General features: G+C 34.0%; 1 protein-coding gene across 8 annotated transcripts; it reads right to left on the bottom strand.

Annotated features, from left to right (window-relative positions):
* LOC112764588 (uncharacterized) lies at nucleotides 1–27,681 on the bottom strand. Of its 8 annotated transcripts, none has more exons than XM_072223592.1 (12): nucleotides 27,494–27,681; nucleotides 27,354–27,413; nucleotides 9,246–9,427; nucleotides 8,687–8,887; nucleotides 8,095–8,217; nucleotides 7,849–7,886; nucleotides 7,637–7,766; nucleotides 2,618–7,186; nucleotides 1,827–1,946; nucleotides 1,532–1,633; nucleotides 1,305–1,447; nucleotides 1–797 (listed from the first exon to the last, which is right to left on the bottom strand). In XM_072223592.1, exons 3-12 carry the CDS (start codon nucleotides 9,321–9,323, stop codon nucleotides 542–544), a joined length of 5,760 nt encoding a protein of 1,919 aa, XP_072079693.1. In that variant the 5' UTR covers nucleotides 9,324–9,427; nucleotides 27,354–27,413; nucleotides 27,494–27,681; the 3' UTR covers nucleotides 1–541. The 8 variants fall into 8 exon arrangements, with proteins under 8 accessions (XP_072079693.1, XP_072079695.1, XP_025666047.1 ...); XM_072223594.1 differs by having other exon boundaries at nucleotides 7,849–7,890; nucleotides 27,494–27,659; XM_025810262.3 differs by lacking the exons at nucleotides 27,354–27,413; nucleotides 27,494–27,681 and adding an exon at nucleotides 10,800–10,939.
* Between the last annotated feature and the right edge of the window lie 173 nt (nucleotides 27,682–27,854).

Raw genomic sequence — 27,854 nt, 5'->3', positions numbered from 1 at the left:
TTCTCATAATTCCCTTTTTCTAAATAGAAATAATCTTGTAAGATATTGTTCCTGTACAGAAAAAAAACAATTACACCACTGGAAGGCTTGGGTAAAAGATGTTACAATATATACTAGGATTCTAGTTGCAAAAGACAAAACACTATTCTTATTTACACAAATTATTATCTGCTTCTCAGCTTTGATAATCATGTGATACCATACCAACCCTTGCAAAAATATATATCTATATTAAACTCTTGCTATAGCTTATGAACTATGAATGAAGCCCCTTATAAGCATACCCTATGTACTTCTTCCATTTCAAAATTATCTGTCAATTTGTACAAAGTAATCAATCAAAAACCAATGTATTTGAACAATTCATTGATTTTTTCAGTGTAGACACTTTATCCAAATTAACAGATATTTTGAACCCGAAAGAGTAATGAGTAACATTCATGGTGGGGCCACAAATATCTTGACCAAGAATATGCATAGATTATTAACCTGTGCAAGGGTGAGAAAAAAAATTGATGATGATGATGATGTCTCACTTTGGCTACAAGGAATCAGGTGAATTTGGAGCTTTCCTGGAAGATCTAGTATTCTTGAGTGTCATCATGAGCTTTTGTCTTTCACCTTCAACTTCTGCAAATTGAAGGCTTAGTTGAGAGTAACGTTCATGCATCTCTTTCAGTTCTGTTTCCACAGCTGAATGTCTTTCCTTCAGTTCCAGCATGTCCTTAATCAGCTCATTGATGTCCCTGAAGCTTCTGAACACTGCTTCTTCGTCACTGTGTTGTTTCAAGAAAGAACTGAAATGTGTGGAGGAAAATTGTCTTAAAACAATGTGATTGAATTGGTCTCAACACAGTGTTCCACTACATGTTCATGCATGCCAAAAATTCAATTATGAGAAACAAGTAGCATTTAATTTCTATGCAATGTCAGTGTAAAACTCGTTTGCACCATTAAATTAGGAACTGCCACGTAGATAAAAGTGACTCTTAATTGGATGTTAGTATAAAACTCTTTTACATTAATTAATTGTGCAAAACAACATAGTGTTAACATCTTTGGGAGATTGTTTAATTCAATCAGCAAAGTACTTGTTTTAAAATGCAATTGATAGCTAAAACAAGAAAAAGATCATTACTTCATTTCAAAGAGTAAAAAAGATGATGCATATCAGAATCTAGACTCTAACCAGTCATCAAATTTTAACCGAGAACAAAGAAAATGGTAAATTTAAGGTGAAGTGCTTCCAAAATTAGCATCTATATGTACCAAAATCTAATTACTGCTCCAAAAGAAAGGTGTACCTCTGAAATTGCATGCTTGATTTCTTCTTGGTCTGCAATGCTTCAGCAAGCTCAATCTCCAAAGCAAGAACCCTTTCTAATGCATTGCCAGTGACAGATATTTCCTTGAACACAGGGAATATGTTTCCCAATTCTTGATTAGCCTGAGCAAAGGATAAAGTTCATAAGAATCTGAACAAAGAAAAAGACATGTTTCACGGCAATCAATGCAAACAAGAGTTATTTACTTCATGTAGCTGCACCAATTCTCTTTGCAGATTGGGAAAAGTAAGTTCAATGCTATAACCATCTTCTGAAGGAGTTGAATTCTCTTTTTTCATCTTTTCCAACTGCAATAAGAAGACACAATTTAGATCACATTTACACCAGACACAACAATAAAAGTCACAACTCGAATATAAGGAAAATGCAAATGCTATCCACGTTACCTTTCGCATGATACTAGAAAATAAATTTACTATATTTAGAAGTATAGATGAATGCAGAAAGAGTAGTTACGAATAATGGTGCCTAAAATGTTACCTCCTTATTCAAGTTGTCCATGCTAGATTTCAAACTTCTAATTAAATCCGCGTGCTTTTCTTCTTTTTGTTGTGAGTAGTCTTCACTTTCAAGAGTTTCGCATCCATTTGCAAGAGGATCCTATCAAATGATAATGCAAAGAAATTGTTGAGGCTCACTACCATACTCAAGATAGATGAAGGAAGGAATACATTGCAAAAAAAAAAAAGAAAAAAAAAAGAAAAAAAAAGAAAAAACATACAAGACTTTTACTACAGCCATTAAAGATCCTTAACAGAGAAATTTCTTATCTATTTTATTATATATCACCAATAAAAAACAGCATGCTCAATTCATGATAACAAGGTTTTGGTTTTGAAGCACAAAATTCCCATGCATTGTTATTTATTTGGTATATATAGTTTTTATAATAGTTATAATCTTATTTGTTGATGCTTATGTGATAAAACTATTCATGGCAAAAGAACTTTCTAGAATCACCAAGTGTAACAAGAGACAAATTAGGGTGAGAAGGCCTTTCATGTAAGCATCGTTATTATTCTAGCAATCATGCACAGATAATTCCACAATCTTTTTATATGTACTCATATAAAACATAGTTCCCTGTTTATTACTGTGATTTTTTCTTTTATAAAAGTGACAATAAAAGATGGGAGTGAATATTGCCACTACCAATTTTACCATATTCACGTAAACATACAATGGAAAGAAAACAGATATGGTAATGGCATTATCAACATGGAAGTGGCAATGTACACTCGCTTACCGAAAATACTAAATAAGACAATTACCTCGGGTTGCATATTTGTACTCTCTAGCTCTCGACTGCTAGCTGTGTGATTAGATTTCTCTCTCACATCAGATCTCAAACTTTCAAGCAATTGCTTTGCTGAGGTGAGCTCCACTTCAATTTTGGACCTCTCCTCATTGCTTTTCAGAAGTGAAGCTTCAAGTTCTTGCTTTTCCTGCTTACAGCATTCGAGAGATATCAATGAGCACTCCTTTTCAGCCTTTACCAGGTCAAAAGTATTTGACAAATTTCGTTTGTCCGAAATTACAGCCTGTAGCTCAGCTTCCAATTCCAAGATCTTCGTTCCCAGTTCTTCATTAAGTTTTATGCAAGAAGCTTCAGACTTTTTCCTGCTCTCAAGTTCTTCAATTGCATCTTGCAGTTTCCACAGCATTTCCTCACTATGCTTTTTCGACAAAGAGAGTTGCTGTTTCAGTTCTTGCAACTTTGTTTCATATTGTTCTTTGATAAATGCAATTCTCAAAGACTCCTGCATAGCAACAGGTGGTCCTTCATTTCCTCTTCTCTCACGAGCATTATGACACTCGGCTTCAGCCTTGTCCTTCAGCTCCTTCAAATGAAGGGACAAATTTTTGAACTCCTCTGTCTTAAGAACCTGTTCGGAAAGCCTCTTGGAAAGTTCATTACATTGGTTTTCCAGCCTTACCAATTCTCCGTCTTTCAATGAAGTCATAGCAGTTTCCAGTTCATGTAATTTGGCCTGAAGGACTAAACACTTGAGTTCAGCTTCTTCCTTCAACAAAAAGAGTTCCTCACCGTCTCCGCTAGAACACTCCAGCAAGTTCCCCAGCCTTTCAACCTCAAGGACAAGCTGGCTTTCGTGGATAAAAGTATTGTTGACATTCTCTGTTCGACTCTTGTGCTCCTCCAGCTCGGATATCATTGCATCATTTTGATCAATTAATGCTCTCTTTTGAGCAGAAGTGGCATCTAACTCTGATTTCAGGGAGTCAAGACTTGTCTGCAATCTTTTGTTTTCTTCAATGCAAGTCAATTCTCTGCAAAGGCAGCTATTCAATTCAGATTCTACATCAAGATTCTTCTTGTGAAGGATGTCAAGTTGCTGACTAGCGGAATGTAGTTTCTCACTAAGCTCCACAACATGATCCGCCAATTGAGCTCTAGTAAAAGTAGCAACGACATCTGTGGCTATCGAAAATTCATGCAGTTCAGAAAAGTGAGTTGCTAGGGAAGTAAAAGATGAAGATTCTTTTAAGGCAAGTTCAAGACGTTCCTCGGATTCTTGTAGAAGATCAGATATTCTTGATTTCTCAAATTCTAAGTCTGCAACCAGTTGCTTAAGATGGATCATTTCTTGTCTGGTCATATCAGAATCCTGCAGCTGACATTGCTTGTCATTCAATTCTGCAGTCAGATTTGCAACTTCTTTCCCCAATTTTTCTCTCAACATTTTCTCAGTATGCAACTCATTGTGCAAAGAATGTAAGCTTTCCTTTGAAAAATCAAGCTCGGATGAAATCTTCACATATACTTCTGTTTTGTCTTGTAAAGACAACTCCAAAGCTTTCTTTTCCTCTGTGACATGTGCTAAGGTGAGCTTACACAATTCAAGGTCACTAGATAACGTATCAAGCTTTAAAATTTCTTGAGCAAGTTCCTGCAGCTGAGATTGCTTCTCCTTCAATTCTGTGGTAAGATCTGAAACTGTTCTCTCCAATTTCTCTCTTAACTGTTTCTCACTATGCAACTCATTTTGCAGAGAATGCAAACTTTCCTTTGAAAAAACAAGCTCGGATGAAATCTTTGCAGATACTTCAGTTTTGTCTTGTATAGACAACTCCAATGCTTCCTTTTCCTCTGTGACTGCTGCTAAGCGGAGCTTACACATTTCAAGGTCACCAGATAGCATATTGAGCTTTGAAATTTCTTGAGCAATGTCCTGATTTCGGGAGTTAAGTTGCTGTACCTCAGCTTCTAAGTGATCACGACTGGACAAAAATTCTTTGTGATGCTGAGAGAAGGTTTCTTCAAATCCAAAACCAGCATTGATCCTGTTGACAATCACCTCAAAATCAATCTTAAGTTTCTGCAATCGGGCACTAGACTCAGTTATCTTTCTTAGCATCTCGTTCAAATCATGCTCAAACTTCTGTTTCATGACTAGAACATCCGATTCTGCGGCATTTAAAGATACTTGAACCGAGTGTTTTTCATCCACTAAAACTTGTTTCTCTTCAATGAGTAGCAGAATCCTGTCACGTGTTCTCTGTTGTACCTCTTCCAACCGCAACAAAATACCTTCTAACTCTTTACATTCCGAATCAGATGTACCTCGAAAAGAAATTTCACTGAATGTATCATCATATGATGCCAGCAATTTCTGAAGCTTATTAGACAAAAAGCTGACATTCTTCCGAAGATTATCCTTCAAAGAAGCCATCTCATCAAATTTATTTCTGACAGCTTCTAATTCTCCATGCAGAATTGATATTTCTTCACGAAGATGACCATTTTCCAGGCTCTCTTTTTTTAACATACTTCTTATCTCTGAGTTTTCTGTAGTACATGCCATGTATTTGCCTTCATAACTCCTAGACTCTTTCAGAAGAACATCCAACTCATTGATTTTCTGAGTAAGAAGACTGTTTTCATGAGAAAGATCATTCAAATTTACTTGTAAAATTTGGTTCTGGTGAGCAACATCATTGCTCTTGGCTGTGCAAATCTCCTTGTACTCATTCAGTGAGAGGATATCATTCATAGCATTCTGCAGCCTCAGCACCAATAACTCATTAGATTCATTTGAGACTTGCAGCTGCTGAGACAGTTGAAGGACTTCCTCTTTCAAAATTCGAATGTCACAACTTGCTTCAAGCAGTGTTTCTTGGAGAGCCTTTGAAAAAACATCTGAATATATATTTGCAAAATGCATCTGGCAGATTTCTTCTTCAACTTGTTTGTATAGATCTTCTTGTGCCTTAAGGGATCTTTTCAAATCGCTTAGTAAAATGTCTTCACCAAAATGTTGTCTATTTAAGGAAGAACTGTGATTTTGGGATGGGAGATTGGAGATATGGCCTTCAGAATTGTTCAGATATTTCACTGGTTCTCGGAAACCATCAGTATCTGGAAGGGGAGAATCTGAAAGAGTTTGCTTTATAAGATTCTCATTTGTCTCATGCATAGAAAGAACCTGGCAAGAAAGCAATTCAAGATCCTTTTGTAATTGACCAACAGCTATAGAATAGTTTAACCTTGCTCTTTTGAGTGCTGCTTCAGCAGACAAAGCTCTTTTTTCAAACTCACTGCTGATAGACTCCAAAATGCGCTTGTCTTCAGAGAAGTTCATTATCTGTTCATTCATGTTCCGATGCATTATCTCCATCTCATCCTTACTAGCAGCAATTGTGTATATGCAAGTAGAATGTTCATTCCTGAGGTTCTGCAACTCGGCCATCAACTGCCGTTGACTCTGCTCAAGTTCCTGAACAAGAGCTTCATAATAGCACTCCATCTGCTCCATTTTCCTAATGAGGCCTTCCCTTTCGGTTTTGGAATCGTCTAGCTCTCTTAGGAGTTCAAAAATTTTTGCTTTCATAGCAATGGTTGGATCCACCGGATCAGCCTCATGAGACATAATGCCAGGTATGGTAAGATAATGAGCCATGCCTTCAGGTTGAAACAAACCCACATCAGACCCGATGTCTGTTAAATATTGTTCACCTTTTTGTAAATCCATTTTCTTGTTCTCCCTTTCATTCGCAACATCAGCTTCTGAAATAGGCTCTCTAGATTCTTGTTTGAGATCCCGCAAAATCTCAAGCAGTGATTCTAACTCCAAGTTAAGCAACCTAAAATCCCTTTCTGGAAATCCCATCGACGCCTTCTGAATAGCTCTTACCTTATCTTCCATGAGCAAAAGCCCCTTTAGACATTTAAGTGGTAACTTCTGAAAGAACTTTTCCCGACCCGTTTCTCTCAGGTCTCTGAGACCATGTAATAAGCTTAACTTGGAACTTTTGAGCTGCTCAATTTCATCTTTAAACTTTGAACACTCCGATTTTAGTACAGCAACCTCTTTTGCTAGCGCTTCTCCCGAGGAAATCTCAGCAGATAGTTGCTTGGAGAATTTGTGTGTTTCAACACCTATTTCATCAGCATGATTTTGTAAAGAGCTCACTGTCAGCTTCAGATCAAGAATAGATGACTCGACCGCGCCTAAGTTTCCTTTAAGACTACTGTTAACTTCTGAAGGAGCAGTCAAGTTATCTGATGCTGAATAGTCTGCACTCCAACCATGGACCCAATGGCTACCTTGTGACGGGACCTGGCCATCAGGTGCATCTCTTTTTTCCGGCTGCGAGCTTTGTCCAACTAAATCGCCAGATACCATGCTTTTAAGGCTGTCAATTTCATGTGTACTGGATACATCATGCTTCTCAGTATATGCACTTTCTGAAGTAGTAGAGGAACCATCATATCCAGCAGCCAAATCTGCATAATCTTCATTAACCCCTGATTCTCTTTCAAGAGAAGAAATTCGAGGAATATCTTTAGATTCTCTTTTCAGTTTCAGTCTTGAATTGACCTGATTTTATGAAATAACAAGGGATAATACAGAAAGAGAAAAAAATTAATAACAAGCAGTGAAACCTTAATATTGAGCAAACATATTCATTATTTTTAAGAAAATTTATATTTCGTGATAAAAAATAGAACAGCTAATGGGTTGTAATTAAGAGGTCAAATGTTAATAAGGAAAACTCTGTATCTAGATCTGCTTTTATCAAATGCATTCGGCCCTTGTCAAGTAGTAAAATAATTTGTTAATCTTCCAACCAACGAATAGCATGTACTAACAAGAAAGACCAAAAAAATGCATGAACCTTTTTACTTTAGGATAACAGAAGAATAATTATGACGATGGAAAAAAGTATAATACAAGGAAATGAAGGACAAGAGATCCTCCATACAAGAACAAAAAGCAATCCAAAGAAAATCTATGTATGAAGTGTAGTTTTCAGCAGAGGTCACAAACCTTATGCATATGATTGTTGACATTCTGATCCGGAGACGAATCTTTGCCGTCAGCAGATTCCTCATGAGAACCTTGGTCAGAGGTTGCCCGTAGACCCCTCTCAGTGAGTTCCCTCTGCTGCTCAAATTCTCTGAAAACAATAGCATCAAATATCAAATAAGTCTACTATTTTTGGTTAACATACGTAAATGTCAAAACTCATCATATGATACCTGAAACCAGTTTTGGAAGTGAGCAGCTGCACAGTAACCTGGCTTCAAACAAGAAGAGAAACACAACATTAAATGCATACTATAAATTTCTCTAGCAACTGAAGATCTGGCAACAAATATACGAGTTGATATGCATCCATGTAGAAATACATAAACTACATGGTTGTACTGCAACATGACCATGCAAGTGGATAATCTAAAAAGCCATGGTTATATCTTAGATATATTAAGTATAAAGATCCTCACATGTAATGTAGGTCCAGGATCACTGCCATTAAGAGGGAGTGCAAGAGATGTAGGCTTCAAGGCATCAACAAAATCAGCAAGATTGATAGTGGCCTCGCCGAGGATGCTAGACCGTGAAGATCCCTGAAGTCATTAGGCCAAAAACAAGGTTAGTACAATACAAGCCGGACTAACAACCACAAGATTCCTCTTTTTGGAAAATACATATAAAGCTAAGGTATTTCTAAAGAGAGCAAGCAACAACTGAAAACATATTTTGTAAGAAAAAACATGGAACTCAAATTATACCAATACTGATGAAGTCATTATATTCATTAAACTGACAAACGTGTTAGTTTGATTTTATTCGCAACATTAAGATCCATTAAAAATCTAATTATCTTGAATGAGAAACTTACTAGTTAAAAAAAATTCAAAAGTGCATTTGATAATTGGCAGAGCACAGACTAGTCATATACAATAAAAAAAAATGCTTACATAACAATGAGGTAAGTGATACAATAAAGGTTTGTGCATGATGTTGTAACTTGACACTTCTATAAATTCCATGACATGATTGTATATAATTTAAAAATTCAGAAAAGAATCTTACCATCCCCACAACGAGCTTATAAAGCTTCTCCTCATACTGTTTTGTTCTAATGTCTTGTAGGAGTCTTGTAGTTTCATAGATTGGATCCGACCACTTGCAGGCTCCATTTCTCACATTTGCTTTGGTTGTCTTTGATGTAGCCTTCCCGGTTTCGGCAGGGATGAAAGAGATATACAATTTATCCCACCCGGATTGTGGAATCTTGCATACAAACGATAGGTGGAAAATAAAATTGAGAAATCATAACAATACGTTTCAATTTTTGAATTAGACTTGATTGAGATGCAAGTATTATAATACAAAATAAACAATGATCAACACCCCATCAAAAACGTTAATACTAAACAGCAAATCAGAACTAATAATGGCAGCTGAACTTTCATTGAATTCCATGAACTCTACACAATTGAATGCCAACTCAGACAAACTCTGAAATGCACTACTTTGTTCACGTTAAAATGAAAGAGCAGAGAAAACAGAAATAGTCAAATTATTTCCCTAAAATTCAACTTGAGAGCCAAAGGTATAAGAGGGAAATTCGCTTAGATGAGAAACTTACATGTGTAGCATGGAATTGGAGCCGAAAAACCACCTTAACTTTCGTCTTCTCTACCTTCCACTTAGTAATTCTCGACATTTTTTCAGCGAATTAGTAACACCTAACATGCATCACTCAACATGATGATTCCACTCTCATTCCCAGTCAACTGTTTACTAATCAATATCAGAAACTGTAATCACCTGAAAACAACCGAAGCAAATAAATCATGTTCAAATATATATATATATATATATCCAGTTCTTCGGTGGGCATTTAACAATTCTACTCCGATGAGTAAACTTTACAAGCAAATCAGATATTCAAAATCACAGACCTAAACAATTTGACTCATTGACCCAGAAAAACAAGCACTACATGCAGAAAAAGAAGGGTAGAACCATCACAACAATGCATCATTTTGGAACCTAATAATAGAGAGGGAGAAAAGTTCAAAGTATGCAATGCATTAGTCTTCTTTTTTTTTTTCCGAAGCAACCATAATGGAAAAGAACCAACAATGTAAATATGAAAGAAATTTTGATATTATTTCTTCAATTCTCAAATATAAGTAAATTCTGCAAATTTCAGCTGCCAGAGGCAACAATTGCATATACTACATTCCCAACTTCAAGCTAGATGAACATGTCCCCAGAATAAAAGAATAAAAATGCTAGATCTCCAAGATAAAACATTTGAATATTCAGAAACTTTTAAAAATTAAAGGGAAAAAAGGAAAGATTGTATATGAGCTAAGCCCATCTTTCAATCTGATTAAGACACCTTTCAGCTACACTGAAACACTGCTTAGCTAAACAAACTTCGCCAAATGGAACAACTAAATCCAACATTTCTTCTCCATTTCAGAACAAAAAAGAGGTAGAAATTAGAGAAATAAAAATGGGTGGGAGCAGAATCAGATAAAATGAAAATTAAAAAAAAAAGTATTTTTTTCCTTTATGCAATGGCCATTGGTACCTTGCAGTGAGACAAAAGCTTGAAAGCTTGAAACTTTCACCGGGAAAATTCGCGGATCGACCAGAAAGATTTCGAATTTGAGAAGAAGAAGATGGGGAAAAAGAGGAGGACCCCAGAAAAGATGCTGACTCAGACAATGCCACTCTACATCCTATAACACTCAACAACCCAAGAAAATATAAAATAAAATAATTGAAAAAGAAAAACTCAGAACCCAAGGACTGACAAAAGCAAAGAGCAAAAAAGAGAATCCTAAAACCAAATGCTTACACAAAGCTAAGGGGGAAAATGATGGAGCTAAAATAATATAGCAAAGTTGTAATTTTTATTTAATTTGCTAGCTGTAGATATTGACACTTGCAGCAAAATGCAACATCTAATGGAAACCAAAACATTGCAAAAGAGGAATTACGACTATCAGAGTGGGTAACAGAAGCAACTAATACCACTAAAAGCTGGCACAGTGACACCTTTGTCTAAGTTACCAGATGCAAGTTTATTTCATGTGTATTTGGTTTATATTATATTAATATTAATAATAATGAAATAATAATTAATGTGGGGTGCATTGGAAGGGTGTAATGGGTGGGTGGGTACCTTAGCTGCAGATCTGTGGCTGCTTAAGAAGCAAGAAAGATTGAATCTTTGGAAACAAGGTTGTAACTTGTAAGCCCCCACTTTGAGGGGAGAGAGAGAGTTTTGAAGTGTTGTAAGTTTGCATTAAGGCATATGCACATGTTCATCATTTTTCAACTTTCTTATACATTATAAATTAATCAATCCCATTATTGGTACACTTTTTATAGTAGTGACTAGGTTAATACTCAATTTGACTCCTGAAATTTAAGGTTGGATTTAAGATCATTCATAAAATTACAATTGACTCAATTCGATCTCCACAATTTATAATAATAACTCATGTTAGTTTTTGAGCTCATTTTATTCGTTAACTTGTTAAGATGTAGACTTCTCACCCAAATTCTATGTAACTAAGACCTACTAAATCTTTTAGAAACTTGGTTGACTCTCTAACATCTTTATAAAGACCATAACAACATGTGAGGCAGACAGCACGGACTGTTGCAGGTTTCGCCACTGGACTGAATACTTCCCCATAATCAAAGCCTTCCCTTTGATGAAAGCCTTTCGCCACCAGCCGCGCCTTGTACTTCTGGATACTTCCATCTGGCTGTCTTTTAATGCGGAATATCCATCGACATCCAATTGGGTCTGCTGCTGTTGAGGGGTCTACAAGCTTCCAAGTTTTGCACTTCATTAGGGCAGCATACTCTTCATCCATAGCTGCCTTCCACTGTGATGAGGTAAGAGCCTGAGCAACTGAAGAGGGCTCCACTTGTGTGAGATCAGGTGAGGAGGAGCAAAGCTGGGAAGAGTATGTCTTGGGCTTGAAAATACCCGCCTAACTTCTGGTTATCATAGGATGAGTGCGCCCAACCTTCGCTTCAAGCGCAGGAACAGCACATGATGATTGTTCAGTTAACCTTGCATTACTTAAGGGAAACTCAAAAGTAGAGTTAGAGATACAAGTGTCAGCAGTGAATGGGCAAGAATCAGTACAAATAGGACTGGCAAATGACTCAATTATGGTTGATGGAGAGGTTGAGGTGAGCTCGGATGGAACTGGAATTGGAGGAGGAGATATAACAGTGGTTGACTTTGGAACTCTCCCTTGATGAGTGGACGCATTAGATTGAAGAGGTGAGGACTCACGGGAACTTGATGAGGGTACTGCTGTGGCTGGGGAATCTGTTGAGGGTATTAGTGTTGTGGGTGCTGATGTATTAGGGGGTGACTCATGAGGAATTTCGAGAGGTACTGGTGGATGGCGCACATGAATAGGAATAGTGATAAGTTTGGTTGTATGAGGAACTGATGCCTTTAGATTTGAGTCCTTATTAAAAAATAGCAACTGATAAGGAAATTCAGATTCGTCAAAAACTACATGCCTTGCTACATAGAGTTTTCCAGATGGACAAAGGCACTTGTATCCTTTGTGGTGTGGTGAGTAACCCAAAAACAGATACTTGTGAGTCTTAAAGTCAAATTTGTGTGGTTGGTAAGGGCGGAGCTGAGGAAAGCATGAGCATCCAAAGATTTTGAGGAACCTATAGTCTGGAGCTCTATTGTTCAAGAGTTCATAGGGTGATATGTATTGTGTGGTGGCTGAGGGCAGCAAGTTAATGAGGTGAGTTGCAGTGAGGCAGGCTTCATCCCAGAATTTTAGAGGTATGGATGCTTGAGAGAGAAGGGTTAGAGCAGTTTCAATGACATGCCGATGCTTCCTTTCGGCCTTCCCATTCTGTTCATGGGTGTATGGGCAGCTAAGTCTATGTGCAATCCCATTTTCAATCAGAAATTTGGTAAAAGCTTGTGAGGTATACTCTTTGTCATTGTCAGTTTGAAGGGTTTTAATCTTTTGCCCAGTTTTATTTTCAATCAACAACTTGTATTGGACAAATGCTTGCAGGGCTTGGCTCTTGTTTTGGAGAAGATACAAACAGGTATATCTGATTTTGGCATCAATAAAAATAATGTAGTATCGAAAACCCGAAACACTAGTAATAGGAGAAGGCCCCATATATCTGAAAAGATTAACTCTAGAGGGTGGCTATAGACTGTTTGAGAATCAGAAAAAGGAAGATTATGGAGCTTTCCTTGGCAGCACGCATTACACAAGTAGTCTTTGGTTAAAAATTTACTTTTATTCATATAGCCAACATTACAACTTTGTAATACTTTTTCAACAATTCATGCACTTGGATGACCTAACCTCTTGTGCCACATATCAAACTCATACACTGACTTAGCATTACAGACAGTGCCTACATTATTAGTGTTACTTGCTACTGTAGAACTAGATGTAAAAGAACTGAGGTTACAGACTCTATGAGTGGATGACAGATAAGGGTTCTTGGACCCCGAATTGCCTGATTTATTGCTTGACGGTGCTGCTCGTGCAAGCACTCCAACATGCTCAAAATGGTATAACCCTCCTCTAAGAGACCCCTTTAATAGAGTTTCCTTGGTCTCCTGACATTTTACAAAACAATCAACAGGATGGAATTTAAAAAACACATGATTGTCAAGAGCAAACTTGGCGACACTTATTAGATTTTTGGTGATGGAAGGTACATGAAGCAGATTTAATAGATTAAAGTAGTGAGGGTTGGTCTCATTGAACAGTATAGTTTTGCCAATACTATTTATACTCATACCTTGGCCATTACCTGTTAGCACTTGATCTGTTCCTGCATACTCTGAGCCTGTAATCAAGTTGTTTGCATCAAAGGTCAAATGATGTGAAGCTCCGGTGTCCAGGTACCAGGCTTTGTCAGTGAGAGGTGTTGCTGCAGGTGTAGTGGCTAAGAGAGCTTGAGCTTGCTGGTCTTGTTGTGGCTGGTGGAAGGAAGAGGGAGGTGGTGCTAGTGCATTACCAGTAGTCTGATGTGGATTATGGAAATTGTGATTGAAGCGGTGGAAACATTCCCACACAGTGTGCCCAAATCGATTGTAGAGTTGACACTGTGGCCTGGAGTTACCATAGAAACCTGATCTGTCACCTCTAAAACCACCTCTTCCCCGGAATCTTCCTCTAAAATTCTGACCTCTACCTTGAAATTGTTGTTGCTGCTGTTGAAAATTAGGTTGATAAATTTGATAGCTAGGTTGCTGACTTTGTGACCTTAGATCTACATTTTGTGCTAAATTCACCTGCATTGTGCCTAAAACAGTCTTTTTAAAACGCTCTACTAGTTCTTCCTGACCCACTAGTAGCGATTCTACTTCACTCTCAGTTATTTCATCAGCTCTAGCATTAATCATGGTTATAAACGCATTATAATCCTCATTCAAACCTTGAGTCACAGCTTCTACAAATTCCTCACTTGAAAGAGGTGCACCTATGGCAGAGAGAGCATTTGTTACCTTCTTGAGCTTAGACATGTACTCCGTTACAGAACCTTGTAGCTTGATGCCTTTGATCTGTGTTTTGAGTTGCTTCACCTTTGATTTCAGCCGTTTTGCAAAGTATTCCTCCAATTTGTACCAAATCTCACATGCAAATTCACAATTCGCAACCTGACTTGTGAAGCTCAGATCTATTGAAGCAAACAGCCACGACACTAAGAATTGATCGTTCTGCTCCCAATCGAGGAACTCCTGAGTCTCGATCTCTGCTTGGCGATCTCCGTTGGTCCTGAATCGCTTCGGTATCTTCATCGGATTGAGGTGTTCCTTGAGTCTGTTGGATTTGATGAACGCCAGCGCTTGCCGTCTCAAAGGTATGAAATTATCTTCATCCAGATTGAATGAAACTGTGTTTATTGCTCGCGCACTTGAGATTGCGGAAGTTTGAGGCTCGCTCAGAGTAGCCATGGATCAGAACCTGAATGCTCTGATACCATGTGAGGTATCAGAACTCTTCAGAGAAGAGAATGAGAAACACCAGCGGAGAGAGAGAGAGAGAGAGAGAGAAAGAGAGAAAGATCTAGAAGACTCTTTTCATAGTGTGTGAATCAGATAAAATGATTTTCATTCACTAATTGTTACATTGACTTTTAGCCTTATATAGTAGCTCTTATAGTAACTACTAATAACCACTAACTGTTCTCAATACTAGCTAACTAACTCTGCCAGCTCAGCTTACTTGCTCAATTGCTATTTATCCCTAACACAACAATCAAATTTCTAAGTTCTAATAAATTATGATCGCATAGAATCTGGACGAGAAATTTAAATCACAATAAATTAATGTACTAAATAAATATGTTGTTAATGGAGATTAGTTTAAGAATTAATATGAGTTATAATTATAAATTGCGGGTCCAATTTGAATCTATTAAAATTTTAAGAGTCAAATTAAATCCAACTTCAAATTTTAAATACCAAATTAAATATTACCTCACATTTTGATCAATATTTTCTTAATGACTAATATATTCTTTTTGTTTTGTTTATTAAAAATAATTTAAATACATAATTAATTAATGACAATTGTATTTTTATATTAATATAAGAATTTTTGGTGGATGAATAGTGTTATTATAAATCAATTAATATATATCTATTGGTTTAAGCAAGTGCTACAGTCACATGCACAGGTAAATTTGTGAACGATGAAAAAATAAAAAAGTAAAGATGAAGCATGGCTAAAATATATATAATTTCGGTACTTGTGCATGTTTGAGTGAAAGTAGAGGATTATTGAGCTACACTCCATTTGATCGTTGATATCAGAATATTTCATTCAACCTCTTAAATTAAGGATAATAGAACTTGGTACAAATTAAGTGTTATTTAGATCATTTTAATTTTTGGTTGTTTACATTATCTCTCATAATTCAACAAACCAAATTAATAATTTGTTGTGGATCGAAATTATATTTAAAAATCTGTCATTGACTAATTAATTGCTGTATATACAAAATAAATTTTAAATTTTTAATATTTATTTAAACAGATAAATGAGTTGACAACTCGATAAAATCAATTAAGTTGGTTCAAACAAAAGACTATACTAACTTAAAGAGAATTTTTATGAAAAGTTCAATTAAATTTTAATAAGAGTTAAATTATATATAATAAAATAACATAAAATAGCATTTTTGAAAAGAAAAATTATTTTTTTAAATAATATTTTTTTAACAAAAATAAATTGGACAATTATTTATTCAGAATATTATGAATAAAATATTAGATTAAGAATTATATACATAATAAGATAATAACACATTATGTAATTTATAATCATACTAAATGATAGTACCTCATTTCTATTCACGGTACTAAAAGGTTGAACCCTAATCCGCCTCCGTTCTTATTAATCATTTTACTATTTATTTTACATATATTAAAATTATATATTTATTTAAATTATATATATACTAGAGCGGGTATTACTTAAACTGATTCTGTCTAAGATACTGTCCTGTTAAAAATTTGTCGTTCTCGCACCAAGATATGTAATTATTTGTCCTAGTGGACAAAAATAACGGAATAAGTACCCACAAATTTAAATAGTGTTGTTATTCCTAATTAAAAGTAATATCTCACTTCAGTATGAAGGAGGTTATTAAAGGTAAAGTTGAGAAAAAATATCAAAAAAGAAAAATAGTTAAGTTAATTTGAATTATTGTCATACCAGAATTACTATTTTGAGAAAAATTATTAGAATTCTGTTATACTCTCATTTTCATTGTATAAATAGATGGTAGTGCTTGGTACAATTACAAATGAATAAATCACATTTTATTTTTTATTATTTTAGAATTTTTTTTTAGTGATGGTTATAATGTCTAAAAATATTTGTTTAATTTATTAAAAAATTTTAAAAATTAATATTTAATTTTAAAAGTATAAAAATAAATAATTATTAAATATTTAAAATTTATCATAAAAAATAAGTTAAGCAAAAATTAAACACTAAATTACAGACACCATAAAATTTACTTTTTTTTTTCTTTTTAACTTTCTTACTTTCAATCTCTTGCCTTCATTCTTGACATATGAATCAAGAATTCAATTTTCTCTTCTACCTCAAACCTTAATATGTATGTTGTGTTAGTGTCACACTCCTGTATATATAATTATAAAGTGTCCCACAATATTGATTAGAATTGGGATTAAAGATATTATTAAGTGGAATTAAAGTATTGATTGTATCATATGAATTTGACTTAGCTTTGATGATGATAAGATGTGGCTTTGTGAAGGGCCCATAAAATAATGTCTTATCTAACAATAAATTAGTGAATAGTAACATTAAATTAAAGCTTTTTTAACATTTGTCACTCTTTCTCTTTCCGGTGATGATCTCACTTTTAGTTAAACACTTAAACCCTTTTCTTTATGATGTATCTTTTCATTAAATGTTTCATCTTTCAGCATTTATTCAAACCTCAGAAAAAGAAAACAAACAAATATGAATATGAAGACCCAAATAAAAACACCACAACCTGAGTATGTGTCATTGTAGTGATCACGTGCATCATGCACGTGATAAAGGGTGTTGGCTTAGCTGTATGTGTGACACGATTATCAGTTTATCACAATATCAATAATCTTCTGACTGTAGGGTTTGAAATTTAGGCTCCTTCATAGAAAACAAACCCATGTGCATGGCCACTAAAGTATCATCCCCACAAACCAACACCATATTCTAACATTTAAATCAAATTATTGGATGTATTTGTATGCATAAATTCACCACATACACACAATGCAAAACCAAATGGAAGTTGTATTGGACCAAATCACTTGTCTACATGCCTCCGACAAAGTATTCTTCAGTGGAATGTGATCTTGTCTTTTTGCTTAGTTTTTTTACCTCTTCAGTTTTAGAAGTTTCATATCACTTAACGGTGTGTGTGTCTATGTCTCTATGATAGCTTTTACAAATACTAAACAATATAAATGATTTTCATACCCCTTTATTAATATCTAAAATTAAATTAGATCCATTTAATTATATTAATATTTAATTATAATTTAAATGATATTTAAATGATCTTTTTTATTTTATTTATAAAATTTGTATTTTTTCTTTTTAAATTAAAATAACCTACTATTTAATTTTTTTCCCAAAAAATCTTTTAATTATCATTATAATTATGTATACAAATTAGTGATAACTACTTGGTTAATTCAAATAATAAGAGTGAATACCACATCCGGTCCCTGACAATTATTTCAAAAGGACAACGAGACCCCAAAAAAAAAAAAATACCAAATCCAGCCTTTGATCTTTTTTTTGGGACTGATTAGCCCCTGTGCCAAAAAAAAATAACATTGATTTTTTTTTGACACATGGACCTCGTTGTCCTTTCAAGGTAATTGTCAGGGGTTGGGTTGGGTTTTTTTTTTTTGTCAAGGGCCTCGTTGTCTTTCGAGATAATTGTTAGGAGCTGTTTTAGATTTTTCTCAAATAATAACGATATAACATATTTTAACTTGAAAAATATTTAATTATAAGAGTTTAATTTTGATGACTGACGTCGTCATATCCATTCTTTTGGATGATCATTCATGTAGTCAATGTGAAAGGTAATTATTTTTACTGATGTGGCATTATATAATTGGATGCACGTATAAAACTATTTTACACGGATAGTACATCAAAATTATATTCATTTTATAATTAATGATAAAATATTAAAATAAATACATTTTATTACATTAATAATAAATATATCTTCTTCTTCTTATTGTTGTTGTTATTTGAATTTACCAGATAATTATTACTAATTTAATAATAATAATAATAACAATAATAATAATAATAATAATAATTGAATGATATTTTGGTCAAAAAAGACTAAAAATAAGTTACTTTTATCTTTGTAAGCCAAAAAATTTTATATTTTATAAATAGAAGAAAGGAGAATATCTTTTAGATAACTTGGAGAGAAGAATATTGTCATTTTTTTTAAATATTCTATTATTTAATTCTCTTAACCAAAATATTTTTTTATATTTATTTTATATATATATATATATATATATATATATATATATAAATTAGAGATAATTATTTGATAATTTCAAATAATAATAATATAGAATATATTTACTATTTAACATAATAAAGTTTATTTATTTTTAATATTTTATCATTAATCATGAAATATATAAAAGTTTTCTTTTACATCAAAAAAAATATAAAAGTTTTTTAATTAAATATTTTTGTAATAAATTAAAATATTTTATCTTATTATCAACCAAATAAATATTATTAATTTATATATATATATATATAATGATTATCAAAGGATATTTTGGTTATATTTAAAAAATATATTATTTTAATCTTATAAAAAGAGAGAACTGTATATTTTATAAATAATCCAGAAAGAAATATTATTTAATATAAAATAATTTTTAGAGAAAAATCCAAATCAGCCCCTGACAATTACCTCGAAAGACAACGAGGTCCCTGACAAAAAAAAATTCCAATCCGACTCCTGACAAAAAAAATAAACCCAACCCGGTCCCTGACAATTACTTCGAAAGGACAACGAGGCCCTGTGCCAAAAAAAATAAATGTTATTTTTTTTGGCACAGGGGCTAATCTGTCCCAAAAAAAATTTATCAGGGGCCGGATTGGGTGTTTTTTTTTTCTTGGAGGCCTCGTTGTCCTTTCGAGATAATTGTCAGATACCGGATGGATATTCATTCTAATTTTTATACTTGGCTTCAACACAATAGATAGGAGATAACATGAATTTGTTTTTTAGGCATCCAATGCAAGAAGATTTTGGTTAGTTACTTAATCGATTTCTTCTACTAATCTCATATTCTCATTTCGGCAGATAAAGATATGATGGTGCGATTAACTATTTGGGGCCATTAAAACTAAAGAAACGTTCAATTATTGATAAATAATTAATTATTACAATATACTATTCTAGGCGTATGAAGGAATATTTTGAATATTTAGACATCTTTGGGTCCAATGAAAATTTTGATTTGTAAACAATTTATTTTTAGAAAATAAGCGAATCATATCATTATTTTTATTTAAAAAAAGAAAAACAAGCATTCAGCAACAATGTTGTGATGCTCATATGTTCTTGGTTAATACAAACAAAGCATTAATTATTACAAAGCGACACGGATAGGTATATATGTAATTGGAGAGAAAAAAAATGACATTTAGCTGCCACTAATGGGTAATCCCCTGAAACTTGCCTTAAATAAAGGAGGGATAACTTTGTCTTCACAATGTCCTAAACTATTCAGAAATAATGGACCACCGGTGGCACTAACCATACCAGGAATGAAAATAGGTACGGTAGAGTAGGGTGTAGAATTTATTAGTATACATCATGCCAATCTTGATTTTATTCATTCTTAATTTGCAGGTATTTGATCTTATTTATGGATTATAAAAAAATATATAATATTTAATAATCTCATGAAATTTTAGAATTATAATTTAATATACATTATTAAATAAATTTAATTTTTATATAAATAAAAGTGTTAAATTTGTAATTGAAGATTTTAGTTTAGCTATCGAAGATTTTTTATATAAATAAAAGATTGTTGATTTAACATTCACTCCTAACATATTTTTTATATATATATATGATGTGGATTGAATCGAATTAGGTATATGCAAATAGAATTACTGTTATCGCTTTTAAGCCATACAAAAAATCAATGTGAAATAAAAAATAAGATACTTTTTGAAATACTAACTTTAATTTAGAAAAATAAAATAAAAAAGAAAAGCTACTACCCCAACATTGCAAAATTACTAATAATGTTAATTAATTAACCAATGTGTAATTAATTGGTATTGATATTAATTCACTAAAAAAGAGACTTTGGCTGGTTAATGAGGTTGATGGGTCATCTAATCCCCTACACAGCTCCACTTCACCATACTTATTAATTGGCCTTAACTCCATGTTTACTGCTAATTCACGCCAAGCTAACACAACTCATCATCTTGCGTTTTCTCCAAAGAAAGAAATAATGAAAAAGAAAAAAAAAAGAACAATTGCATTTTTAATAAATAAACCAATCTTAAATTTTAATGTGTTCCTTTTTTTTTTAACCAAAGATAGGAGACTCGAATCCGCAACTTCTTAATTGAGTATAGGAAAACTATGCCATTTGAGCTATAACTCATTGGCAATGTGTTCCTTTGTTGTCATATTTATTTATCTACAAAGATAAAAGAAAATTTACTGGATTTGTGCCTTAAATACAACAATTAATACATTTTATATATATATATATAAGGGTAAAAAACCCAAATAAACCAAACTGAAAAGTTTATTACCCAAATCAGCCAAAACAAAAATTATTTCAGCAATCCACCAATGGCCATTTATATATAATTCGAATCAATATGATTCGAACTACAAATACATGTAATTCGAAACAACTTGCTTCGAATTAAGTTTGAATGAATATGTATGTAATTCGAATCAAGTAGATTCGAATTAGAGAAGGGTAAATCGAATTGACTCGATTCGAATTAGTAGGCTCATGTGACTATGGAGTTCAAATCATATTGATTCGAATTATTCAATGTTGGTGACACTAGGTAGTTCGAATTAAGTTGATTCGAATTACTAGTGAATTGCCTATATAATGCTACGTTAGTTGGATATATATCAATTTTTTTTTCACATTCTTACTTGGATAGTTGGATATATATCTTATAGTTGATACAAAAGATATTTATTGTATAATTTTATTTTTCTAAAAATATTATATATATATATATATTTTGATGATTACACAATTTTAGAAATATTTAAAAAGTATTATTAAAATTAAAATTATATTTTTTATTATTTGACAATAAAATTAAAAATTAAAAATTAGGGATTAATATTGCTAGGTAGCCAGTAGTTGTGGTGGCAAATTTGTACCCTAACAAAAATATTAGGATTAATATTGCTAGGTAGACAAAAAAAAAAACAGCCAAAACTTGCCTTATTTAGTATTAATTATATAAATTTGGTTACAGAATATTAATCCTTAATTTTTAATTTTTAATTTTAATAATACTTTTTAAATATTTCTAAAATTTTGTAATCATCAAAATATATATATATATATATATATATATATATTTAGAAAAATAAAATTATACAGTAAATATCTTTTGTATCAACTATAAGATATATATCCAACTATCCAACTAAGAATGTGAAAAAAAAAATTTGATATATATCCAACTAACGTAGCATTATATAGACAACTCACTAGTAATTCGAATCAACTTAATTCGAACTACCTAGTGTCACCAACATTGAATAATTCAAATCAATATGATTCGAACTCCATAGAGTCACGTGAGCCTACTAATTCGAATCGAGTCAATTCGATTTACCCTTCTCTAATTCGATTCTACTTGATTCGAATTACATGCATATCCATTCAAACGTAATTCGAAGCAAGTTGTTTCGAATTACATGCATTTGTAGTTCGAATCAATATGATTCGAATTATATTTAAATGGTCATTGATAGATTGCTAAAAAAATTTTTTGTTTTGACTGATTTGGGTAATAAACTTCTCAGCTTGGTTTATTTGAGTTTTTTACCCTATATATAATCATAATAACCACTTAATAAGTCACTACTCACTACACACGTACACAAGTTTATTTTGACCACACCCTTAATCTTTCACATATATATAACATTCAATGCATTATTCATATTATCAAATTATTACAATGTATATTATTTTCATGTATATTTAAAAATTTAGTTTCATCACAACTATTCTAATTTAAAATATCACAACCCAATTGTTATATATATAAGATATAATAATATATAGATAGAGTTGAGTTTGAAAAACTAATATCTAATTTGATGATCAAACATTATTAAATTATTAAATTATTATTTGCTTCCAATAGGTTGTTTAATGTGTTTGTTAGTGTGTAGATTTCATATTGGGTCAAAAGGCAATATGAGCCCCACTTGTTATTAATCAAGCCATGTACAAAATTAATATAAGTGGGTGTGCTTTGAGATAAAAGAAAATCAAATTGGCCCAAATCACAAGCCCAAATGGATCATTAAAGAAAATTTAGCCTTGGACAAAATTAATTCAAATATAAGTGGCTGAATTTTGAGATTGAGTTAAGCCCAAATCAAAAGCCCATAAATCAAAGTTGATAAATCAAATAATGAAGTCCAAGGATCTCAAGCATGCTTCGTTACCCATTTACCTTGGTGGAATTCAAATTCTAATTGAAAGCATGCTTTCCACGGATGCCATTTTCTATGGGTGATGAAATTCAAATTTTGATTAAATGGATTTAATGCAGACATTGGTAACATGAGAGAGAAATAGCTATTGATTTAATTGCCATCATTAATGACACATGCTACTAAGTAAAAGGAAAGTGGGAAACTTAATTCATTTATTCTCTTTCTTAGTTCCATTGAAAATTTTTCAATTTTCTCTCTCTTCTCTCTCAAGTTTCGGTCACTTCTTTGTCAGAAAGAAGGATGAAGAAGCAAGCCATCAGAGGTAGAAGTAGAGAAGCTAGCTGCAAGCAAGAAGCCATTATGATGATGGCATCAAGAAAAAGAAGATCCATAGTAGGGTGTGGCTGAGATCTTTGCCACTTATGGTAAGAAGTGGTGAGGAAGCCTCAAACTCTCCATACCCGAAAATGGAGAAGATCCAATTCGGTCAGAGAAAGAAGATCCCTTGGAAGCATGGCTCGTCTCTACTTTTGCTCAACTACCACAGAAGGTAGCTACTGTAGCTACGTGGAGGAAGAGGCAGAAGAGAAGAGCAGGAGGAGCTGTCAAGCATCAAGGACTCATCAAGGGTCAGAAATCCTTCTTGGGGAGCAAGTCAAGATGGATGGCCCGGATTGATGAAGATTGGTGAGAAGGGATGACACAGAGGTAATTGCATGTTGGTTTTAGCATTCAGTTTCCTCTCCTCTCTCTTTGGCCGAACCGGTTTTGTTTGAAGAAGAAGAAGATTAGCTCAGTTGGATCGGTTTCAACCTTGGAGGCTTCCCCTTCTATAATAAGGGTGGACAGCCAAGGCTTGAAGCAAGGAGAAAAAAAGTGAAAAGCACAGAGTTCTCATAGCTACCCAAGCTAACAGAAATTATTCTCTTTCAATATTTTTCATGTTGTAATTTTTCTGTTTAGTTTTGTCTGTCTTGAGTCTCATGGAAAAAGGCAAACAGTGAGGTTTATATGAAAAAGCCATAGAGTGGAAAAAGGTAGAGTATACAAAATTAAAATAAAAAGACATAGATGTCCTAGAGGTCCTTTGTACATATGTGTTGTGTATCCTGATTCTGTGAGAATTTCCTTGCAAGTTGGGTTAGCACTTTGCAGTTGAAAGCTAGATTGAGGTCTAGTCAAGTTCAGGCTGAGGTAGAATCTGGACTTGTTCCCCTGCAAGTTGGGTTAGTACTTAGCAGTTGAAAGCTTGGTAGGTGATCAAGTCAAGTTCAGGATAGGGGATAGATTTTGGACTTGTCCCGGATAGGAAGGATAGTTCCTAGGGGGAACTGGTGTCTGTAATCTGTTTGATTATAGTGAAATTCCATCATTGTTATGATAGAGACTGGATGTAGGTTGCACTGCACTTCGCAGCTGAACCAGGATACTTGTAACGACCTAACTTCCAGTATGCCATGGTCATACAAGAAGCTAAGTGTTACTAACTTATCCTTCCTAATTATTATTTATTATTTAATATATGAGCCTGTTCCTTGTTAGAGCGATGCCACTTTTACGAGTAACTTTTTTTTTTTTTGCGGATGTTCAGGTAAAATAAACAAGCATACATTGAGAGTAATAGAAAAGCGGCATAAAAAAAATAAAAATACAGCTGATAATATACATCATGTACACTATAACAAAACATGTAGCGTTTACACAAGATCAAGTCAGTTTACATCCTCGTCATCCTACGTAGCTAATATTTACACGACACTCCCAGGGCCAGGCCCATACAAAAAGCCACTAAGCTGGCGCCCAGGCTAGCCTAACCACTATATAGCTCCTAGCTCTCGGGTGTACTAACACAAGTGAGAGACTAACTATCAGATAATGTCAGACTAGAGTGTCATCAAAAGAATGCCCCTTTCGCAGTCAAACTATATCTACACGTGGTCGTTCGGAGAATCGCCGTGAGGCTCGTCCATCTCCTCATCCTGCTCTATCTCTATCTCAGGATCCTCCTCCTCCTCATCGTTCGCAGCTACAGCTATACCCTCAGATCCACCAGAAATACTGTTGTCACTATGTACAAAACCGTTCGCGAGCACAGGTCCGTTCGTATTTATAGGAGCCACTCCACCATTCGGTAGTGCCGGCTTATCAGGCTATGGCAAGTCGGGGATCGGCTCAGGGGAAAAATCCCACTCTGGTGGTATCACAGGTACGTAGTCACCAGCTAACTCAGGCTCATCAGGAATGATAGGCTCAGGTACCGCCTCATTCAAAGGTTGAGCTGGTATAGGGTGCTCAGGATCATCAGGAAAAGGATGTCTAGGTGCGTCAGGATGTAACCAGGATAAGAGAAAGTCGTAAGAAGCATCAGGGTCAAAATGCGGGCTAGACAGAGGATGTTGAAAAGCTCGATTAGGTAACGCATATCGTCTAATACGAGGCTCCAATCCCATGATGAAGTAACTGTGATGTACCGGATCCTCGTAGACGTAAGGGTCCTCGAACTCATAGAAGATCACGCCCGTCTCCATCTGAGGGGGAGGAAGGGAGAGAAGGGGTAAGAACTAGGGAGTTCTTAGTAGGGTCGGGGTTGTTAGTTACGTTCATTTATTCGTTTTCGATTAGCAGATGGATAATAGAATACAGTAATGTAGTAAACAGAGGTTAAAAATAGATAGAAAAATAAAAAACAGAACACAAGCAGGAGAATACAAGAAGATAAAGCACAGACATAGCACTCAAGCAAACAAACATAAAGAAATAGATCACTCACAAGTAGGAATGCAACAGAGAATAATGCCCAGACAAGAATGATGCATGTCTAGTCCTAGTGCAGGTAATGAGCTCATTTGTCGGTTTCTACCCGCTCCCGACGTAACCCAGCATTACCAGCCGGATATGGCTTTCCTGTTGGCTATACCCCTGTGTACAGGAAATAACCCCTCTGCCACCACAGGGTCCACTGCACGCAGGAAATAACACATCTGCCACTGCAGGGATGTATACCGAAACACCTTCTATATACAGGAAATAACCCCTCTGCCACTACAGAAATGGAACAGGTGGTCACGGTACTCTATAGCAGGAAATAACCCCTCTGCCTTACAGAAATAAAATATGAATCTGTACCGCAGGAAAGCGTTTCTCAATGGTTGCACCATTATCTATCTGACTGCCTCAATGCAGCAGATGAACATATAGATATCTCTGAGGTTGCCTTAATGCAACAAATGACCTCTCAATAGGTCCTCTGCCCTTTATCATATTACTTTCTTCGCTTTGTCTCTTTATTCTGCTCTGTTTGTTCTTTGCTCTGCACTTCTTTACTTTATTCTGCTTTCTCTGTTTAACGTATGTATTTAAAGCTTATGTAAATTTCGGTATGATTAGTTAGCCTGCCCCAAGTATAGGTTCATTAAGTCTATACTGAAACAGTTTAACTTTTCATATAATACCTAACCCTATTCACAATTCAAGGACTAATTATGTTGCCCTAGTTCGTTCACTAGTCTCTGTCTATTTTTCTGTCATTAAAACTTTGCAGACTCTTTCTTCGATTTTTATCTTTTCTTCAACTTTTATCTTTTATTTATCTTTGCCTCACTAATATGTTTTTACCACTCCCTAAGTGTTTTATGAAGGTAATTATGAGATTCTGCGCTTAAAGTTGTCTTTCTAAAGCTTTTACAGAAAACTGCATTTTCCACATTTTTTTTTACCAAAGATAGGAGACTCGAACCCGCAACCTCTTAATTAAGTATGGGGAGACTATGCCATTTGAGCTATAACTTATTGGCACTGCCTTTTCCGCATTATTTTATTATTTTTATTAAAATATTATTTTTAATTAAATATTATTATTTAATATTTTATTATTTTTTTATTATTTTATCATTAAATTTTCAAAAATTAACTTACTTTTACTTTTAACCTTTAAAATTCACTTTTTACCACCCGTAACTTTTAATATTTTTACTTTTACCACTCTAACTTTCAGAAATTACCAAACAACCCCTTAAACACCAAAAATTTTATTTCCTTGCCCTTTTTAAGATCTAAGGCCTGTTCTTCATTGTTCTTCATCACACTCAAAGTGTTCTTCATGTTCTTCATAAATTCTTCAGATTCTTTCTCTGTTTTTACCCGTTTTTCAGTCTTTTCAGCAACCGATTTTTACTATAATTCATAATAAATTAGCAGCCACTAAAATCCCATCTTTTCTACATGATTTTAACACAAATTGAACCTCAATTTAAGCTTAGGGTTTCATTTTTCCAGCTGCCCAAGAACATGAACTTTAAAGCTTGAATTTCATCAAATTTCATCAAAATTTCACCAAATTTTCACTAAGAATCAATCATATATGCAACCAATTTTTAGCACAGCCAATTCATACAACATTCACACAACTCAAACACAAATAATCAAGATTAATTTCGTGACACCCTACCTGGTTTTGCTACTCCTAATTCAATTAAACTTTCAGGTGGTCCTTAAGCACTTTTTCCTCCTAAATCACATCAAGAAAACACATATTTAAGCATGTTTCCTTGAAACCGAATCAAAAGAGAGATGGTGCAGCCAACTCACCTTAATCCCAGCCTTGATAAGTCATATGATCATGTAGAGAAAGAAGAGAGGATCATTTTGGTCGGATTGGAATTTTGATTTGAGTTTTAGTTCAGCAGAAATCAAGCTTTGAAGATTTGGAACTAAGAACTTTTCTCTCTTTTTCTCTCTTGGAAATTTCGGCCACAAGGAGCAAATGAACCAGCCTTGGGGGTTTTGGGGGTGTAGGGTGAGTTGTGATTGGTTGGCTTGGAGGTGGATTAAAATAATATTAAAATATCTCAGGTGTATAACTACTAAAACTAGATGTATCGGAACACTTGTAAAAACATCTCTAAAAATTATTTTCTGAGCTACTAGCATAAATGACACTAGTAACATA

The sequence above is a fragment of the Arachis hypogaea genome, chromosome 17 (genome assembly GCF_003086295.3).
Source record: "Arachis hypogaea cultivar Tifrunner chromosome 17, arahy.Tifrunner.gnm2.J5K5, whole genome shotgun sequence".
NCBI classification, from domain to species: domain Eukaryota; kingdom Viridiplantae; phylum Streptophyta; class Magnoliopsida; order Fabales; family Fabaceae; genus Arachis; species Arachis hypogaea.
This window is presented reverse-complemented; position numbering and strand designations above follow the sequence as displayed.

Excerpts from the sequence above, each read along its gene's own strand:
- LOC112764588 (XM_072223592.1), bottom strand. The coding sequence starts at position 9,323 with ATGTCGAGAATTACTAAGTGGAAGGTAGAGAAGACGAAAGTTAAGGTG. Across the intron at positions 1,947-2,617 it reads GTACAAATATGCAACCCGAG|GATCCTCTTGCAAATGGATG; the intron begins GTAATTGTCTTA and ends ATCATTTGATAG. Across the intron at positions 1,448-1,531 it reads AATTGGTGCAGCTACATGAA|GCTAATCAAGAATTGGGAAA; the intron begins GTAAATAACTCT and ends TCCTTTGCTCAG.